This window comes from Capricornis sumatraensis, chromosome 18, assembly GCF_032405125.1.
Source record: "Capricornis sumatraensis isolate serow.1 chromosome 18, serow.2, whole genome shotgun sequence".
Lineage (NCBI taxonomy): Eukaryota > Metazoa > Chordata > Mammalia > Artiodactyla > Bovidae > Capricornis > Capricornis sumatraensis.
Genome location: NC_091086.1, coordinates 32,809,758 through 32,831,413, shown reverse-complemented (window position 1 = coordinate 32,831,413; position 21,656 = coordinate 32,809,758). Strand labels below are relative to the sequence as shown.

Below are 21,656 nucleotides of genomic sequence, written 5' to 3'. Positions count from 1 at the left end.
TATCTCAAGTCATCCATCCCTGAAAAATTATTCAGTAGCTACAGATTTCAAAGGGCCCTCAGCTGCTAAAATAAGTAACTGAAAACAGCTGCAGCCGAAGAGATTGCTAGCACCACATTACCTAAATGTTTTCCTTCCTACCTATAATTCTACTTTCTCATCCTAAATGCTTTTTGTTAATAGAGCCTTTTCATCATTCCATTCTCCCACCATGGCCAACGTTTTCAGTTATTTTAAGATGAAATAAATGGGACTTCACATTTACTAAATCTTAGCTGTGTATTTTTTGTGATGGTAAATTGGATTCTCAGACATTCTGATGTTTAAAGTATATCATGCAGTTAAAAAATATGGAGAATTATCAAGAATAAAGCTAAAGTCATTCCTAAACCTACCATCCAGATAATTTGTCTTAATATGTTTTTAAAAAGAAAGATGTTAAATGTGCATGGATAGAAAACCCAAACATCATGGAAAAATGCACGATGAAGAGAAATTATCCCACCGATCTCCGCTCGTCATTTTGTAATGACTGATTTGGCTGTTTCAGAATATTTTCCAGATACAAGGTCTATCTGTCTACTAGGATATATGCCCCACACACACGCGCACACACACGCACACACAGAGACACAGACACACACACATTCACACACACACACAGTTTAATTACTTTTTGAAAAAAAAAAGAAAAAAGTCCTACCCAATCCCAATTATTGAATATATCCCTTAGGAACCATTTTGATACTATATAAGTGTGCAATTATATTTTGCAAATATGATGGGTGGAAATAGATAACAGTAGAATTTATTTCTAAAGCAGGATCTGCCCCACTATAGCTAACTGCTAATATAAATATATTGATCAATATTTAAGTAACTGACGGAAGCCTTAAGGAACAAATGAAAAAATGTTGGATCTCTTTAAAATGCAGAAACAGAGCATATAAATTAATTTAAAAACGCCTTACATAGGGGCTCACACAAAGATCTAAAAGGCACATACAGCCAGCCTTTCTATTTTTTTAATTAATTTTTACTGGAGTCAGGCTTTCTGTTTTAAATCTCAGTCAGGTTTCCCATTTTCCATGTAAAGCTGACAAATCATTATTTTCTCTCGTAGACATAACCTTGACAAATACTACATTTATTTAAGTGCCTTTGACATATTTTCCTTTTGAGAATTTTGGGGAAAATTCTAATGCATAAAAGAGAGCAAGATTTTCAGTAAAGAAACCAAAGGACCCTATCTTGAAAATATCCAGTCCAATTTTTTTTTAGGAAATAGAATCAATGTATTATAATTAGGATAAACTGTCTGATGCCAATAAATATTGCTTCTCAGACTCCTGCCCCTGCTGTCTGCCCTCTACCCCCTAAGGAAGCTGCCCTGGTTGGAATTCAGCTTCAGATTCCCAGAAATGAGTGAAGAGAGGAAACGGTATTCAGTTACATTTCAGTCTGGGTGGTCCTATGCGGGTTCCCTCAGGCCTGGTCATTTTTTCACTTGCAAACCCTACTCAGCAGCCCCAAGCGAAGACATTCAGTTAGGCCATTACCTCTAGGTCTAATCTATTAACAAAACTCCTTACTTAGCCATCTTAGAAGTGGTTTCTGTGGTCAGTGGTGGAGACAGATGGACTTACCCCGATTCAGACCAAAGCTTCAGAGTTGGCTTGAAACTAAGGATTGTTGTCATTGTTTAGTCATTAAGTTGTGTCCGACTGTTTGCAACCCCATGGACTGTAGCCTGCCAGGCTCCTCTGTCCATGGGATTTGCCAGGCAAGAATACTGAGGGAATAATAAAATGTACACCCTATTTCACAGGCATCCAGTGATCAGTAGTGCAGGAGCTAATGCCTGATATCTTATTACTGTATGATATTTCAGCCATCATACCAAGTGGAAAATCCTCTGCCTTATTAGTCTGTTAGTCCAATCAATAAGACCCAGGTGTCCACTGTATTAACACAGCAGTCAATATAATAGCAATCTTGCAAAGAGTTTCACTCCAAATTCTAAAGTAATACATTTGTACTTATTTTAGAAACTTACAGCTGATATATGCATCTATATATACAACTGATGTAACACAAAGAATCTTAGCAGAATGATCATGAAGGGGTATGTTTTGAAAGGAACTTGTTTTAGCCTTAGAAATGTATACTGAACTTTAAGTCCATAACAGATATTTGTTTTCCTTTAATGTTTTGTACCTAAATGTAAATTCTTTCACTTGTAATATAAGCTGGAAGATATATAAGTAAAAGAAATATTAAACTTCAAGAGCAATAGCATAACTAAAATATTCAGCTTTACAAATATCATCCAACAGATCTACCAACATAAATTTTTATGAAGTCTCCTTGGATGGGAATGTTTCTTCTGTCCTGCACAGTTTTGAAGATATTGGTCCAAAATTCATCTTCTCCATTAAGGTTGGTATACCTGTTACAAGAATGGGAAGTCAGGAGAAAGGGGGCGGGGGCAGGAATGGGGGCAGGAGTGAGGGCAGGAAGAGAAGAAGAAAGTAAAACAAAGTTGAAATATGCCTGCTGCTGCTGCTGCTAAGTCGCTTCAGTCGTGTCCGACTCTGTGCAACCCCATAGATGGCAGCCCACCAGGCTCCCTCATCCCTGGGATTCTCTAGGCAAGAGTACTAGAGGGGGGTGCCATTGCCTTCTCCGTGAAATATGAAATATGCCAGTGGTTCTCAAATTTGAGCACACATTAGGATCACCTGAGTCTTGTCAAACACATGTCACTGGGCTCCATCTCAGTCGTTCTGATGCAAAAGGTCTGGGGTGAACCTAACAATGTGCAGTACTAACAAGTTCCCAAGGGGTGCAGATGCTTCTGGGCCAGGTGCCATTCTTTGAGAACCACAAAGATGGGCCATCGATAAGTAAACAGCTGGGCTTTGTATTGATACATAGTTTTGTATCCAGGGTAAGGGATAATTGGTGTATTTTGAAAGCAAATGTTGAATATTAATCAACAGAGTATTAACATAAAGCTACTACTGTGGACAGAGTCTCTGCAATATAATGTCAATTTATGCTTGGAAACCACTTCTGTTTGAGAAGCTCACCATTTATTTGTATACAAATATTTACTTTGTACAGTCATGCTAAGTAGTATACAAAATATTTTTAAATCAATTTCTATTGGCTATTAGTTGGTAATTATTAAAGTTTGTTTCCAGTTATATAAAGAGAAATGAATTTGTGAGAGAATATTTTATAATGACATTACATAAATTTTGTTAAATAAAAAGGAAAGAATCCATCCACAGCCTGTCATTTTATTTTTGTACATATTCTACTAATCTGTCAAATGGCTACAACTCTATAATTTGGTGATAATTTATATTCTTTAAAAGTCCTTAAAGGAATCTTGATTTGTGATCCAAATTTATGGAATTTACAAAATGTGCATGGTATTTGGCAGTTACTTCTTTAATGAAACATTTAGTCAATTAGTAGTAACAAAAAAATAATATTCAAAGACATATAATAAGTATCAGCCTTTGTATGAAATACTTTATATATGTTAACCCATTTAATTCCCAAATCAGTTATTAGATTGGTAGGATTATTATTCCTATGAGTGTTCTTTAAAATGTCTAACCCCAATAGGGCACGAGTCCTGAACAATTAGGACAGACTTCCCACCAGTAAGAACAGAGGCTATACCTGTGCATAACTACTGAGTTGCTGACTATCTTTATTTTGCAAATGAGAAAACTGAAGCGTGAAGGGGTCAAGAATCTTGCCTAAGCCCCGCTGTTATCAGGGGCAGAGTGGGACTTCATGCCCTGACAGGCCAAACCCACAGATGGCAGGTGTTTCTAACCATCTCCTAAGTCACAAATTATGTACCAGTCCAAATCATAGGTGTTGAGATTTTAATGAGAGATGAAACACAAGGACTCAAAGAGTCCATAAAGTAGTGACTCACTTTCATAGGAACTCAATCTATACTTAATAGTTGCCCGTCATCAACCCTGAGGTTATTGATCACTTTCCTTGCAATGTGTGTCTGATGGAGCAGCAATAAGACTGTGTCCTTACTGCACAGGTAACAACAGGAAGTGTTCCAGTAAGCATGGCATCTGTGATCATCCACATCCCTCAACACACCAAAGGCAGGAACCCGCTGATGTACCTGACTGGGGTGCACACAGATCAGGTAAGGGCAGCCAGACTGCCTATAGAAATGCACACCTCCCATGTGGAAACACCCCAAGGTGGGGTGATCTTGCCTGCCATCTTATAGACGAGGAACTGAAAAGATAATCCCTCTGCACTCTGGGTGCCAGTTAACTAGCAGTTAATTTCATATTAGAAGCAGGATATCATCATCAGAAATGTCTGAGTCTAGGGATTTACAGATAGCAGAAATTGTTATTAGCACCTTGTTCTGATCAGGTGAAGATCTGACTTTGTCAGAGCTCTGTTTATAGAGAAGTTAGCTGGCTGGGAAGTGAGAGGTTGAACCCATGGTGGGAGAGTAGTTGGGCCACATAGCTGCAGTCAGTAGCTTGGTTTCAAGCTCTCAGTCAGGGCTTTTGTCTGGTAGTTGTCCACTCTGGGTGCTCATTTAATCACCTGGGTCGTTTTTCAAATCTGTGTCATTCCAAGGCCTACCCCAGGCAATTATACTAGAATCTCCAGGGCGAAGGCTCTAGCACTGGTGTTTTCCTTTGGAGGGCCATCCAGGTAGTTCCGACATACTCTAGCCAAACCCCGTGATTAGCGTTTAGCTGATGCTACAGCAGCAGTACTTCTGTGGTGTTCACAGGTGACCAGAGGGAAGCAAAAGCCTAAACTGTTCCACAGGAAAGAACCCGAGTGAAATCACTCATAGTCAGTTGTTATTGCAAATTTCTTTCATCACATATGGACTGTTAAGAACTGGTGCCACACCATCCAGCCACATCAGAAGGATTTGAATCAGAATTACAGTGGTGATGTCCAGAAGTGTAGCCAGGTCAGCACAATAAAGGGAATCCTGGGAGCTCTGCCCTGCCCCAACATGGGACAACAGGATTTCCTAACAAGTTGAAAACATCATAAACCATCTTGCTTCTGAAGACCAATTTGATGTCCTTCTTTGTAGGCTGGTGACATCAGTTGCAAAGCTGAAATAAATCCACTGAAAATAGGACAGACGTCTTCTTCTGTATCTTTCAAGAGTGAAAATTTCCGGCACATAAAAGAATTGGTAAGGACAGGTTAATGGGTGAAATTTCCTTGGGTGATTCATTGTTTGTTTTACCTGGAAATTGAGGCACTTCTTTTTCCCTGCCACCACACATGTGGGAGAACTTTCCCGTTTTGCCTTTGATGGTCTGTGTGAATCAAGAAAATATACACTCAAATCAGGTTATTGGCATTATTGCTTATGCCATTATTATAATTTCATGAAATCAAAAGGACCCCATGTCAAACTAGTTTTGTGTCGGGCATGTTGAAAACACTGCAAAGAGCTGGGCGGGAGCTGGGCATGTATGCGAGGTAAAGCCTCTCTCACCTTCTCCACAGAATCACTGATGTCTTTATTGAGCTGTTAAATTTGACTCTCTGATGACCCTGCTCTGCTTTCCATATTTGATCATATCCTGCTGCACAGCTATATTCCACTTTCTTTGGGAAAGAGGCTTGTCTAGTGTCTAGCATGGTGCTTGGCACATTATTAAGTATTCAAATACATAAACATTTAGCAAACAATAAGATCAACCTAGGGCTTCCCAGGGGGCTCAGTGGTAAACAATCTGCCTGTCAAGCAGGAGACATGGGTTCGATCCCTAGGTTGAGAAGATCCTCTGGAGAGGGAAATGACAGCCCACTCCAGTATTCTTACCTGGAGAATCCTATGGACAGAGGAGCCGGTGGGCTGCAGTCCATAGATTCGCACAGAGTTAAACATGACTGAAGTGACTTAGCGCACACGTACAAGGTCAACGTCAGTTCTCCTCTATGAACAACATGGAATTGCTCCTGTTTTCCATTCATTGCAATTGTTTTATTTCATAAAGGATGGGAAAACAGGAAGCTGGGAGAATGAAACAGTTTCTTAAGTAACTATAGTGTAATTACAGTGTAAATGTGGTCTAAATCTGAACAGAGATATGTAAAAATGCCCAGGAGAAACTCACCTCAGTGTATGCCAAAATATGATACCTCTTAGAAGTTTCCATATTTTTGTGAATATGTTTGATTTTGTAAAAATGGCAACTTCCAATATAAAGCAAACGGAACACAAAAAACTGCAAAGAAACTAAAGTTCTTTAGAAATCTAACAGCTGACCACTTAACACTTACTGAACATTCTTCTTTATAATCACTAAGCTGCAAATAGGCACATGTATAATGTTACATATAATGTTACATAAATGGACCTTTTTTTCATTGGCCCATATATCATAGATCTTTTAACAGGCTTTATTTTTACAGTAATTTTAGGTTCACAGCAAAATGAGTTTAAATTACAGCAATTTCCCATATACCCTTGCTACCACATACCCACAGCCTCCCACACTATCAAATCCCCCCTATTGACACATCATAATTACCCAAAGTCCCTGGTTTACGTTAGGTTTACTCTTGATGTATAGTCTATGTGTCTGGACAAATGTATAATGACATGGATCACAATTATGGCATACAGAATAGTTCACTGCCCGGAAACTCCTTTGACACCTATTCATCCCTCTCTCCCTACAAACCCTTCCTTGGTAACCACTGATTCTTTTAATGATGACTTTTTTAAAACTCAAGGAAGACATCTTTATCCTGAGGTTACTAACTTAACTGTACTGAATTTTGTGTATATACACGAAAAAGTGAACGTGTTAGTCACTCAGTAGTTGTCTGATTCTTTGTGACCCCGTGGACTGTAGCACACCAGACTCTTCTATCCACTGGGATTCTCCAGGCAAGAATTCTGGAGTGGGTTGCCATTTCTTCTTCTAGGGGATCTTCCTGACCCAGGGATCAAACCCAGGTCTCCCACATTGCAGGCAGCTTCTTTACCATCTGAGCCACCAGGGAAGCCCTTTGTGTATATATATTCAGTAATAAACTAGTACACTGTTGATAAACATGAATTATTTCATTTTTTCCCCTCTTAGCAATAGTAGTGCAATAAATAGGCTTGCTGTATTTTTCTACACTCATTTATGATTATTTCCTGAGGCCCTCCATACAGATGGGAAATGGCGGGGCAAAGGACATGTACTTCTTACATTCTGAGGCAAAGTGCCAGAATCTCTAGAAGGGTTATATAATAATTACTCATAGTTCACAAGACTGCCCGTTTCCCTAGATCCTTCCCTAAGTTGTATGTCTTCGTAAAATTTTAGCATTTCTTTTCTTAAAGCTCATACTAACTTCTTTTATCATTGACTCCAACCTGAAAGAACTGTAGAACCGCTTCATGTAATAACATCACATGCTGGCTGAGAGACCTTCAGGTGAAAGGAGAATACTTCCTTAATGTGTCCACCAGGATTTGGAATGGGACTTTTGCAGCAGTAAGTATCAACTTTATTTATTGGGTTTATGGATAGCAAGGAAATGTAAAGCTTCATTGTAAGTTCACACCTCTTGACAAAATTAGCATTCTGGCTAATGTCAGCTATGCCCAGTGGCCCAAAGCAATCTTACCTTTGAAGGTAATATGCTTCCATCCCTTTCCAAGGCTTGCCCAGTCTGGCTGTGCCTCTGAATCCCCTGAGGTGCTTGCAAAGCCTCTGCTTCTTAAGACCCCAGGCCCACCTACCACAGCAGAATTCCTGGAGTGAGGGGCCACCTTCTCTATCTGCCTCCTCAGGCTCTTCTCTGACCTTCTGGTCTCCTCTGCCACACACAAATTGAAGCATGCACATCTCAGCGTCATTCCTGGCTCCCCCAGGTGGCTGCTGATTGATCTCAGACCACCTGGAGGGTGAATCTGACCTAAGGATCTGTCTTCCTAGAGCCAGATAAACACTCTGGTCTCCTGTTCTTACCCCTTCTCTCATGAAACCTCCAACGTGCTTACAATTTTTTTTTAAAAGTCATTTCAATCTCATGAAAAGTTCAAAGAAAGTGCCAGAACAATGTCAGGGTGTTATTCCATCAGCACGTGTGACTTGGCAGTAGTGATATCTGCTTCCAGTAGAGATTTCAGAAGCCAGAATTTCAATCTGGCTCGGAAACTGGAAGGATAGACCAAGCTCTTTAAATCTGACTACATAAGCAGCGAGTTGTTCATTTTACTAACACTGGCTCTAAGGCAAAATCTCCAGGGGGCCTTGTAGCTCTAGGTGATTTTTAAATAAATAAATCAGTCCTCAAGGTGCTATCCTCAACTGTATCCTATTCCCTATATTCCAACCACTTCGTGATCTCTCCAACAGACCCCATTCCCTGCTGAATGTTTTATGTAACATTGGAGAATTAGCTCCCTCCAAACTTGTCCCTGGAACAAGAATATAAGCAATATTCTTGGATAAAGAAATAACAGAAGAGCTGTGAAAGGCAGGGGAAAATTTGCTAGAGAAGTGGAGGAGTGAGGAGTTGGGTTTTCTGCTTGTTTGCTTTCTTTTAGTTGGTTTTTTTGTTAGTTACTTTCAAGCCTTCAGGACGCTTCTAAATACAGTAAGAGGCAAAGCAGGCAGTTATGCCACCATCCCAGCTGCTACAGATTGGTGCTGGGTTTTACCCATTGGATCTTGGCTCCTTGGATTTGAGGAACAAATGTTTTCATAGTAATCTTTGCCAGCTGGAAGGAAAACCATTGCAAATCAAAAGGCAATCACTCCAACTCTGTAAAATGCATTTGGTTTTTCTCGTTTGTTTAAAGCTACATCATTTTAACTGTAAGACTTTTTAAAGTACCTTCCTAAGGTTTTCTGAAGCAGCAGTTTCATTTCTGGGAGCAAAATTTTGAAGCAGTGTATTATTTATGCTGAAAAACACTCATGGGAATTACTGTATATCAAGGCTTATACATCTTCCTCCTTCATGAAAGGTCAAATGTTTCTTCCCACCTGGTTTTCAACTATTTCAACAGCCAAGTGGATGTTCAGACCACCTAGGAGACCCAGTCTGAAATAGGAGTCCTATTTCCTGTATTAGAGCTCATTAATATACCACTTTTTGCCCTTTTCCTGGGCAGTGTAAGTCAACATTCCAAAGTAATTTCATCACAAAGTGATTGCTCACACCTCCAAATCAATGGCATGTTGGCTGCTCTTTGTAAGGAAAAGGCTGGATGCAAGCAAGTGTGACTTCCCTCTCCTGGTTATGCATGGTACGCTCACCTCTACTTGTCAGCCGTGCAGGGGACTGTGCACCTGTGCAAATGGCCAGACTTGGGAAGTCTGGGAGGGCAGATGTATCGATGCTGTAAGGAAATGCTTTCACCAGTACTCTACAGGGACAATGAAGTGAGCATTCACTAAACTGTTACTCCTTTTTTAATTTAAACCATTGTCAGTACTCTTAATGTTCCCCAAATAATGCATGTTTGAGGGACCAGTGATCAGGGTTAACTTCTGCTGCAGTATTCCATCTTGAGAAAATTAAGAAGACTAATCAGAGACTGAGCCAGTGGAAAAGAAATAAATTGCTCACTTTTTGGATATGCATTCTCTTCTTCTGGCTCCCAGATATAGTTTAGCAAATTACCTCATGGAGTATATTGAATCATGTGCCCTAGTAACCAGAAAAACTCAATCCTAGTAGCCAGAGCATGGGAAGGCAGTTCTCAAATCCAGGCATTATATTTCATCTCAAAATAAGATCAGTCCCAATATTTGATTACAGAGAAAATAACACAGTGGTAGTGCATAGCTTTTTCTGTAAGTGCATTCAGGAGCACATGCAAAACTATTTCATTTGTGGAGGTTACTAATAACATCACCATAAAATGTATGTCCTTCCAAATGCCTGCCCCAAATCCAATATTTCTGTACAGATACTTAAGAAATCTGAAGTTATCACTGTTATATAGCGCTGACATAAGGTTTAAGGTGTCTGCCACTGACGTCTGTGGTCTTCAAACAGTATTATTTTATACATGTGTATCCAGAGGAAAAACTCTCTTTTTTAATCTGATTTTCTATTTCATTTTGTGACTTAGGCAAACATAAAATTTTCAATTTTCTCTCACGTCAGAAACTTAAGTTTTTAAAAGCCTAAACTATGATCTTTCCCAATTAAAAACTTCAGTTCTAAACCTTTGTTTTTCACCCGTTTTCAAGTTAAGAGTCGTCTGGAGAGACATTTTAACAAGCTGATATCTAGACCCCACCCGCCAAGACTCAGTTTAATTTGCCACTGCAGGGCCCAGCCACCCACACGGCTTAAGTTCCCATGTGGGGTCCTGTCATATCAGTGATTTAAGCACACAAAGATGTTTGAGTCTTCAGAGTTGGCATTTGCTCCAGTCACTTTCCACAAGGAAATAAATAATGGACATGTTGTTTTATGCATTAACTTCTGCTAGGATAAAAATATACTCTTTATTTTTATGTTCCAGTCGACTTTCCAGACAGTGCAGTTGACAGCAGCTGCAGAAATTAACACGTACAACCCTCAGATATACGTGATCGAAGAAAACACGGTCACGGTGAGTGCTCATATCCCTCCCTGTGGGTTGTGGAGTCTCACAGGCTTTCCATTTCTGACAGTTTATAGAACAGTCATTCTTCTCACCTACCTGTATATACAACTATCTTAGTGAAACTCTAAAAGTCTAATGTTTATCAGGTTGAGTTTTTTTTCTTTTTTCAGGCAAGGATTTATTGGGGCCCCTGCTTTAGCAGGTGGGGAGCAAGAATGAGTTAACAGATTCCCCTGCTTACTCGCCCACTGAGAGGGGAGCTGTTTTTTCTTATATGGGGTGAGGGTAGAGGGCTGTATCCAGGGGTTGGGCTGGAGGAGTGGCTCAGGCAGTTTGCCCACCCCTCTGCCAGTGGTGTGTGCAGGGGGCATGTTGAGCTTTTGACAAGGGTGTTTGCTACTCAAAAAAGCCCAGCTGTGTACTTGTCCTACCCCATGTCCCCACATTGGCAAAGTTGGATCAGACATGATGATACCACAGAAGGCAGGATGCAAGGGGTTCCATCTGGCTGTGACCCCCTTCTCGCTGCTCCAGCCTCAACCAGCACCTCGGCTCCTCCTTGCTGCTCATGCTTACACTAAGTAATCTACAACCTAGGCCATGAAGTCTAAGTCATGCTCATTTGAATCATACATAGTATTTCAGAGTATTTTTAAGTGCTGAAGTATGTTTAATAAATAAGGTGTTTATTAGAGGGCTTTTTTTTTTTTTTAAAGTAGTACCCCTTACAACTGACACTGTATGACACATCCATTCATTAGATCTTCCGTCTAGAAAACTGTAAATGCTTCTCTTGATTAAAAAAAAAAAAAAGATTTGGCAAAGAAACATATGCTCACAGAAGACAGAGGCTCACTGTTCCAAGAGCTGGCATGGGACAACCTTCCTTTGCACTGGAACTCTGCTTAGAATATGCTGTTTAGATATAGCGGGATTTCCATGCTCAGTGAATCTGCTGGCAGAGACCTGGGCATTTTCCTCCCAATGCTTTTGTTAGGAACTGGAAGCCAGTTCAAGACTCTGCCCCCAAGGCCAGCTTTGTCCACTGCTGCAGCCTATAGACTTGGCTAAAATGCCAATGGCCTTGTGAACCCCGGGCCTCTCCGTGCCTGCGAGTACAGCTCACAACACTGCCCTTCCACTACTGTCCCAACAAAAATGAAGCATGCTTTTCTGCTTCTGGTTTAGGACTGTCAGGGAAGGCCCACACCCTATCTTCAGAGGCTGGAGTGTGGAAAGACAGAAATGGAGCCAAAGGAAATGTGGGATTCAGAATCAGAGTGCTATGAAATTTAGCCTGCGGGGTTGGGGGAGGAAATACTATACATATGTTAAAAGCTCATTTCAGAAGAATGCAGTATTCAGACAATACCTGGACGTCTGCTGAAATCTCTAAGAAAGCTGCACTGAATAAATGTGTTAATGAAAAGTTTAAATTAACATCAATGGACCTTTTGGGAGATTTTTCTTTTCATGGTCTTCTCTGCTCAATACTGATAATAGAGGCCAGCTACTACTTGTGTCTATAAAAATATTTTTTTTAATTCAAATACTATTTTAAATAATTTTTAAATAGTTTTTGGAATCCAAAGAATAAACTGACCTATTCCTATAGGTAGACCAATGAGTCTTAGATTTGAATTCTAAGCCTGCTTAAAAATCTGATACAAAAATCTTGTCCTCATGGTTCCCTAAAGATCCGTGGAGCCTGGATTAGGACGTTCTAAAATAGACAGAAGTAGTACCCTTGCCTGGAAAATCCCGTGGATGGAGGAGCCTGATAGGCTGCAGTCCATGGGGTCACTAAGAGTCCAACACGACTGAGCGACTTCACTTTCACTTTAATGCATTGGAGAAGGAAATGGCAACCCACTCCAGTGTTCTTGCCTGGAGAATCCCAGGGACAGGGGAGCCTGCTGGGCTGCCGTCTATGGGGTCGCACCGAGTCGGACACGACTGAAGCGACTTGGCAGCAGCAGCAGGGATATGACAGCCACTACACAGTGAACTATATGAACTTATTTTATTCCTAAATTTACAAAGCTTTATTTTAGCTCTTCAAAATCCAAATTAGAACTATAGTCACCAAAAAACCAGACTAAAATTTAGCCCAACTCATAAATTCTTTGGTGAAAAGCAGCTCATCTCTCATTGTAATTCAGTGTTAAATTCAAGTAAGTTAGGTTTTTTCCTCTCCTTTGGTTCCAAAATGTAACTCTTTTAAGAATATTCTTTGTGGAGGAAATGGTTGTGATTCTTACTCCAATTAAAAAAAAAAAAAAGAACATTACTGTTAGAACTTACAGCAGCCGTGCTGATGCTGTGGTTTAGTAGCTAAGTCATGTCCAACTTTTCGCAGCTTCATGGACTGGAGCCCACCAGGCTTCTGTGTTCATGGGATTCTCCAGGCAAGAATACTGAAGTGGGTTGCCATTTTCTTCTCCAGATCTTCCCAACCCAGAGATTGGCAGGTGGATTCTTTACCGCTGAGCCACCAGGGAAGCCTAAAGTCACAAAGACTGCCACAAAGTGGACATTAGGAATCACGCGTAGCCTCAAGGGCAATTTATCACTGAAAATGTCAGCTTGAGTCTTGAGATATTACTTCTACTTGTTAACAACTCATTATCAAGTAATCTTGAGTGAGAGTAAGTGAAATCAACATTTTAGGAACCCAATTCAAAATTGTTGTTTAATCACAAGGGATTTGGGTGGTTAATTTGTTGACTCCCCTCCCCAAGACTGGGTTCCAAATGCTTTCACTTGAGTGGATGTCAGAAACTGAAGTTCCCATTTCATAAATGATTAAAGCATCTGAGATCGTCAGAGATGACATACCTGCTAAGTACTGATGCAATTAAAGGAAGAAAAGGGGAAGACTTGTGTGCCTTGCCTGTATTTGCAGGCGCATTTCCTCTAGCAATTCTACTTCACAATGTTTAACTGAGGATTGCGATCGTGAGGAAATCACATCCCCTTTCTGGACCATCACTTTTAAGATTAGAGGATTTGACTAGGCCATCTCACTTTTTTCCCAGTGCTAAAATTAACACAATTGTTTTGTATGTACACTTACAGATTCCCCTTATGATAATGAAACCCCATGAGAAAGTTGAAGTACCAATTGGAGTGATAGTAGGAAGTGTAATCGCTGGAATCCTTTTGCTATTAGCTCTGGTTGCAATTTTATGGAAGGTAAGAACTGTTTCGTATTTTAAAATATGAGGGTCCTAAAGACCTCTGTCTTCCAATTTCCTTATCACAGAGCAGCCCTACATTTTATATTGTAAGAAAAAAGGACATGCAAGTTTGCTTGCAAATTCTCACTCATATTTTCGAAAACCATCAGTAAGGATTTTATCTCCAGTGGTCTTGATCCCTTTCCCCCAACCTTCCTTTCGTGCTGACCCTGAATGTTTTGTTCAGCTGCAAATAAGCAGACCCTGAAAATTTTAATTTTATGCAATTCATTCAACTCTGGGTATCAATCTCCTCCTTGAAGGGCTGATGCTAGGGCAGTATTCTGCATAGCCACCTCTCTGGAGCACCCCCCTCTCTGGTGGCAGGGCCTTGGGTCTGGGTCTTATACAAAATTAGCCACAAGTGGTAATGTTTTTACATCATCTTACAGCTTGGATTCTTCAAAAGAAAATATGAAAAAATGGCCAAAAATCCAGATGAAACTGATGAGACCACAGAACTCAACAGCTGAATCACCCAGCAGCTCCCACCGTAGTAGGAAGGGGCAGCAGTACAGCCAGAGGTTACTATTCGCATGAATGGATTTTCTTTTAATCCCAGGGTAACTTAATAATGTAGTAATTAAAACAGAACTGCAGGGCAGTTTGGAAAGAAAGTGTGAGGGGATTGGGAGGACAGGGGTACAAAGGGTAAAAGACTTATTTTATATGGAGGAAAAAGTGATCTTTATGCTGGCTGGTCCAGAGTTTACATTATCAAGTACATCGTATCTGAAGCATGACATATTTCCAAACAGGAGAAGTCTTAGAGAAAAATACGATCTTTGGGGGCGGGGGAACCCAATTATTTAAAATGACTGTTTTTAAACAAGTGGAAGTGGTAAGTGTAGATACATCATTAACTTGGATTTTGATATTGTTGGGGAAAAAAACAGGTCAACTTTTGCTGCTTGTCCAAAGTTGCCACAGAGGATATTTTCAGTGATAATTTTGTTTATAAACGAGGTAAAACTTGCTGTTGTCAGCCCACAGCTGTTTCCCAGAGCCCTGTTTCTTGTGATGATATGCTTATCAAAACATGCTTATCCAAACATGCTTGATGACTGGTAGGAGCCTCCTGCAGGGGAAATCTCCTCTTAAGTGGCCTAATGGGTTTAGAGGCCACAGCACTAACTTTTGTTTAGCATCTATAACATTTACAGTAAAATCTTGTCTGTTGGGAGTCCCCGCTGGGAAGCAGAAAGACATTTCCTTTCTCCTTTAGGATGAAAACTGGCTGACCTGGCTGGCACCATGCCAATTTTTGAAATCTGAGTAATTGCTTTGGAATCCTTTCTGCTTCCACAATAACCCTCTCCCATGTCCTGGTGCCCCCATATTATGCAAGCCCGCAGCTGCCCACCTTCCTCTCCAGGAGTCCGGAGTTTCCCACGCTCCGGGACTCTTGTCCAAACCTCCACTACCAGGGCGGGGGCTCTTCCCCCGGTGTGAGGAGGAAGTCATCCGTTCCACTTCCCGCACTTGCGTGAGTTACTGTATAATCCCCTTAACTTCAGGGAGCTGTTTTCAGTTGTTGCTAAACATGTAAGAAAAAATTAAGCCCAAGTAAACTTCTAATTGTTGATATTTCCGGCAGGGTAAACAAGGTAAAATATAAATAATCTCAGGAATTTGCAGGGAATTACAAGGAGACCTTAGAAACCACCTAGTAAGCACCTGCTGTGCTTGTTTCTGGAGAACTTAAATTTCCAGAATAACTTTAACCTGGGAGTTTGCTCACCAGATCGTCTCAGGCCCCAATTCCTGATAATCTTATTTAGTCATCAAATTGGGATGAAGCCTGATGACCTGTATCTTAACAAGGGTCCAGGTCCTTATGATGTAAACGGGCCACTATGTGGAACACCATGCATCCCTCCTGCGGTACCTTCTTTCCTCTGTTAGTTTCTAGGTTCATCCTCTAGGAGGGCATGAGAGAGAAAGCACAGAGGCAAAGGCTGTGGGGACTAGTTTCTGTCAGAAAATACCTACTTAAAGCTTCAGACAAGTCACTTAGCCTCTGAAACTTCAGCATCCTCATTATAAAATGGGGGAGACTGGGGTGGAGCTCAGTAGTGACACATTCAACTTTAAAAAACCCATTGTCTGGGTTTCTTATAACACAAATAGACAATCCTCCCAGAATGTGATACTGAAGTCAGGAAAGTAGGCATGTGCCCGTGTGTGTCTGTGATGGTAGCACTGGGCTGTCTGCACAGTTCCGGGATTCATTTTGCATCTGACGAAACAAAGGGAAGAGAAACAATTATCAGTAAAATGTCAGGGGTTTAAAGCAAAAATGACATGGTATTCTCTACTTAACATGTGCTAGAGCCCAATTCTTGTAACAGCTGTGTGGACTCAAACACTGTTTCATTCCAAGAAGGCTTGTTTAAAAAGAGAATGGAGGGGAAACTGGTCATTACGTTGATAAAGACTATTTAAGTCTTTATAAAGACTATAAACTGGGTAACTGCTGTGTATTTATGTATACTAGTTCTTCAAAGTAATATACTAAGAATTACAGTATGTCATCCTCCTTTACTCTGCCTCTAAGCTTCCTTAGATAAACACTAGGCAGAGGTCACATGCCCACAGCAAGCTGGTGAGCTCTGGTGAGCCTCGCCTTAGATGAGTCGCCTTGATGGCACCATTTCCATGAAGGAGCTGGAGGATTACTGCAAACTTAAAAAGCCAGCCACTTGTCTCTGCACCATTTATCTTGCTGGGGTAGGGTCTCTCAGCCCTGGCACTCCTGACACTTGGGTGGGGCTAGGTAACTCTTTCTGGTGGGGGCCTGTCCTGTGCATTGTAGGATGTTTAGCCGCATCCCTGGCCTCAGTCTACAGCTCTGCCTACCCACATCAGAGGCACCCTCTCGCCCTCGTGGCAATCAAAAAATGCCTCAGACACTGGCTGACGTTTCCTGGAAGGTATAGTCGCTCCAGCTGAGAACCACTGCACGAGAGCACGTGGCCTAAATATACAACTTCTGTTTCCTTGAGCACTTTTAAGCAAAGGTTGAATAGTCATCCAAGATATTTTAAAATTGTTTTTTTTTTTTTTTTAAAAAAGAACAGCTCTGTATTCCTATTCAGCCATACTTTTGTTTTAAAAGTAAGTAGAATATAGGGCTTAAAAGATGTCATCTTAAAGTTTCCATTTCATAAATGGTATATAGACAATGTGTATAGAATGTGATAAGAACTGAGTTGCTTCATGCATGGCTGCCATACAAGCTTTATAAAATAATAAAGTAAAACAGTCTAAAGAAACTGCATTGAAATTTGAATTTGTGCATCGTTCACTTCAGCAGCAAACTGAGAAACTGGACAGATTCCTAACTGGATATGTTTTTATAAAATAGTGAACATTATTAACTGTGAAAAAAGAAGTGGAAAACAATTTATCATAATCACACAAGTGATTATACTAATGGTTATTACACAAGTAGTTATTATAAGGTATAATTTTATAGTGTATCTATTGATATAGTTATAACTTAATATATGACAATCTCATAAATTAAGATATCATAAGCATTAAACAGGATTCCTCAAACTTTGCTCCCCGGTCCATCTTTAATACAGTTTGCACATAGAAAATAATCATATACACAACTTTTAGGAGTATGCCCTCATTAATGCACACTCATTCTAATCAGTTAGAAAGACTGAACATCTAGGGGTAAAAAGTATATATGGGGGCAATGTTTGAAACAAAATGTTCACTGTTTGAACTTTAAAGAATGAAAATGTAGCCATTATGTAAATATTAAAAAATGGTTTCATACCTGGTTTATTTTGGGAGATAAAGTCAAAATGTAAATGTATATATTGCACAACTATGCTAAATTGTATATTTTTTAAAGACAAATTGTCTTGGATAGTTTCCTTCATACATAATGTATAAATCTTTAAGAATATTTGCTGTTTTGATGAACTGGTTTTTGTCTTTTTTTCTCTCCACCAAAAATATAAAAATGAATGTATGCATGTTTGTACATGAAGTGTCACATAGCTAATTTGATTTCTAAGAAACAATCAAATTGGAGCAATAATCAACCTTAAATTAGTTAAGAGCTTTTCTCCTATTAAAGTATGAGAATCAAACAGAAGAGTATTATTCAATTGTAAACCACTCTTTACATAGCACATTCTGAATATCATTAAAATCATTTTGAAGATAAAGCTATTCACTTTGGAATTTGAACTTTATGACTTATGGATCTCACTGTATTTATCTTGTGCACTCACTGTGCTTGAGAACAGTCAGTCAAGACTCAGTATAAGAAGAGTGAGGATGTATCTCACCACTTACAACAGCAGTGGCCACAAGGATGTTCTGTAGGCAACACACCACCTGAACAGTTTAGAGACGAGGTGTAAAGCCTTGCTCCTCACGGTGTGGTGGACAGGCAGGCAACATCTGCATCACCTGGAGCCTGTTACAAAATGGAGCTCTCAGGTGCCACGCAGAACTGAATTCCAACTGGAAGTTTAATATCACCAGATGATTTACAGTACACTACAGGTTGAGAAGCACCACTCTAAAGCACAGCTTATCTCTAGAAAGAAATACGTGCCTGAAACAGAAAAAAAGTCAAACTACTGCAGCCTACATGAGCAGTCATCTGCAGAGTTTAAAAAACTCTTTAATAGTAAAAGCATTTGCATACTCTTAAGAATTAAGTAAGCTGAAACGAATGTGCTGAAACTGTAAAACAAGACACATATCAGGCTCAGAGACTGGCTGTCACTGCAGAGATGGTGCACTGATGCAAAGGCTGAGGGGTAGGTGCTGTCTTTCACAACCTGTGCACAGATACCTCTGATTCCCACCAAGTGAGCACTGCCCCCTACCCCTCCCTCAATTCGACCCATCTCAATGTTGGTGAAGCACCTGACAAAACCAGACTGCAGAACCACCACCAGTAAGTGTATCTTATATGCTTCATACATTAAAATACAACTTTGGAGAAAAAGAACATTCGTTTCTGTTTTGTCACAGTGGGTTAGAAATGCTGCTACCTGTATGAAAGCTAGCATTCTGTACCAAATCAGAACGTATCTTTATATTTCAGTATTTTAAAAAATAATCCCTTTTATTTATCTTTATCACCTTTGAAAACCTACAGAGAGCATAAAAATAATCCTCACTCTATCGTGTGTTTATTCGCTTAGTTGTATCTGACTCTTTACGACCCCAATGGACTGTAGCCTGCCAGGCTCCTCCGTCCATGGAATTTCCCCGGCAAGAATACTGGCGTGGGTTGCCATTTCCTCCTCCAGGAGATCTTCCCGACCCAAGGATCAAACCCACGTCTCTCGCGTCTCCTGCACTGGCAGGCGGATTCTTCACCACTCCATCACCTGGGGTTTCATCCTAGCATAACCCTTTAGTATTTTAAAGATAACCAACTAAAGACTGAAAATTTTCTTATTCAAAAAGAAGGGCTGATTTTCATCTGAGGACCACTCCAACCTAATTAAAAGGCTGAAAAATCTGAAATTTTTGATTATATGCAAATAGGGCAAAAAGCTAACTCACTCAAGTTGCTCTTGCTATAGCCCTGGCTCTACCGCCCTCTGCTGGGTGAGCTGCCTAACTACACCACACAAATCACTTAATGTAAAGAGGCCTTTACTAGATGCTCAGGAACTGTGAAGAGATGTTACAGGACGGGAGTGAGGAAGGGAGTGGAGAAGAAAAGCTCGCTGCACCTATCCACTTCATTCATCATGCCAGGTACTTTTACACATCTCTAAGCACTACAACTACACATCACGTCAGGTGTGTTTAATATGGGTTTCAGTGCTTACTGGGCTTCCCTGATAGCTGAGTTGGTAAAGAATCCACCTGCAATGAGGGAGATCCCAGTTCGATTCCTGGGTCGGGAAGACCCCCTGGAGAAGGGATAGGCTACCCACTCCAGTGTTCTTGGGCTTCCTTTGTGGCTCAGTTGGTAAAGAATCCACCTGCAATGCAGGACAACTGGGTTCGATCCCTGGGTTGGGAAGATCCCCTGGAGAATTCCCATGGACTATATAGTTCATGGGGTCACAAAGAGTTGGACGTGACTGAGAGACTTTCACTTCACTTCACTTCAGTGCTTAATACCAACAAAACCTGCATGCATGTTATGGTTAGACACTGATGATAGAGACAAGTCCCTAGTCTCAGGAAACTGACGGTCTAGTGATGGAGATAAACTAACAGATGTAGCACCTGAGACAGTGCGCTAAGTGCCACTGTAAGATATAAAGTAGAACAAGGAATCCAGTTTTAGAGAGTGTAGTTGGAACAGGCTCTCTCCAGAGGTAACATTTCATCAAGGAGCAAGTGAGGAAATAAAGTGAGGAAGCAACTGAGGGAATACCTGGAGGAAGGGCTTCCTAGCAAAGGGGCAGGCGAGGGCCTCTGGGGAGAGAGAGCCTGCCACAAGTCACCACAGCAAAGCAGGGAGCCTGGAACGAGAGAGCACCGAGGCGGGAGCCGGGTCGTGCAGGTTGTTGGTCATGGTGAGGACAGAGGTTCTGGGATGTGATTACCTATCAGAAGGTTCAAGTAGGATGAAGTGACCAAGTAGGAGACGGAAGGGGGACTGTCACCAGGCCATAGCAACAGTCCAAGAGAAATGGGAGTGGTGGCTTGGATGACAGAGGCGGCAGAATAAAGAAACGAGTGGATTCCAGGGGCATCCAGGAATTGCTTTCCAGTTGTCCAATAGGTTCATTCAAGATCTAAGATCAAGACTCAAACTCTTAGCTTCTTAATCACTACTTCTCAAAACATACTGAAAGTACAGTGACTCAGCAGGATATGTAAAGAACAAGCATAGCCACACAATCACAAAGCAGCTCACTAGAACATCTGCGGCTACTTTCACTCAAAGATAAAACTCTTTCACTTTAGCTACCTGTTAAAACACTTCAAACACAAGAAATCAGTTTCCTACTTCTTAAATGAATTTCCAAAGCTGTCATACAAAGGCACAGTCCCCAAGTGACTTTAAACATTACAGTCTATTTAAAGGCCAGTTTTTTTAGGTTACTCTTCTACTTAGCCGGTTAAGTCACAGACATAGAAAGGCTATGTCAGAGTGATGCCAGCTCCTTGATATTTCACCAATTAACTGTGCCACTCCTAAGAGAAGTGGGGATCAATGACGACCCTATTCAAGTCCAGTGCAACACACTGAAAACTGTCAGACGATCCATCCCAATTTTAGCATGCCCCAGATTAACTCCTTAACTTGTCTGCATTAGAGACTTAAAAGCTTAATAGTCTGAGTTCCTGATTTAAACAAAACCTACTTAAAATGAAGATATTATTTTTTTAAAAAAAGATGCTTAGAGAATGTTTCATGTACTTTGTATCAGTTCAGTTGCTCAGTAATGTCTGACTCTTTGCGACCCCATGGATTGCTTGTAGCATGCCGGCCTTCCCTGTCCCATCAGTCCATCACCAACTCCCGGAGCTTGCTCAAACTCGTGTCCATTGAGTCGGTGATGCCATCCAACCATCTCACCCTCTGTCATCCCCTTCTCCTCCTGCCTTCAATCTTTCCCAGCATCAAGGTCTTTTCCAATGAGTCAGTTCTTCTTATAATTACTATCAATAAAGATCCTCTAAAGAAATTCAGTAGAAAAATTCCAAAATCCACATAGACCTCATATGAACATATACTCCAAGTCCCCTCCAAAGGAACCTTCAAGTTGTGGGCTTTTGAGGATGCAAAAGTGAGGTCTTCAGTCACTCAGTGACCCTCAGTGAGAAGCTAGAGCTGCATCTGCAGACGA

General features: G+C 40.7%; 1 protein-coding gene across 1 annotated transcript in view; it reads left to right on the top strand.

Annotated features, from left to right (window-relative positions):
• Positions 1-17,986, top strand: part of ITGA2 (integrin subunit alpha 2) — a 90,865-nt gene extending 72,879 nt beyond the window's left edge. The window contains exons 24-30 of the mRNA XM_068990354.1: positions 2,337-2,439; positions 4,082-4,192; positions 5,123-5,227; positions 7,425-7,538; positions 10,532-10,621; positions 13,694-13,810; positions 14,247-17,986. Of these exons, the coding sequence (XP_068846455.1) occupies positions 2,337-2,439; positions 4,082-4,192; positions 5,123-5,227; positions 7,425-7,538; positions 10,532-10,621; positions 13,694-13,810; positions 14,247-14,327 (721 nt within the window). The 3' untranslated portion in view covers positions 14,328-17,986. The remainder of the gene's footprint in view (positions 1-2,336; positions 2,440-4,081; positions 4,193-5,122; positions 5,228-7,424; positions 7,539-10,531; positions 10,622-13,693; positions 13,811-14,246) is intronic.
• The last annotated feature ends 3,670 nt before the right edge of the window (positions 17,987-21,656 follow it).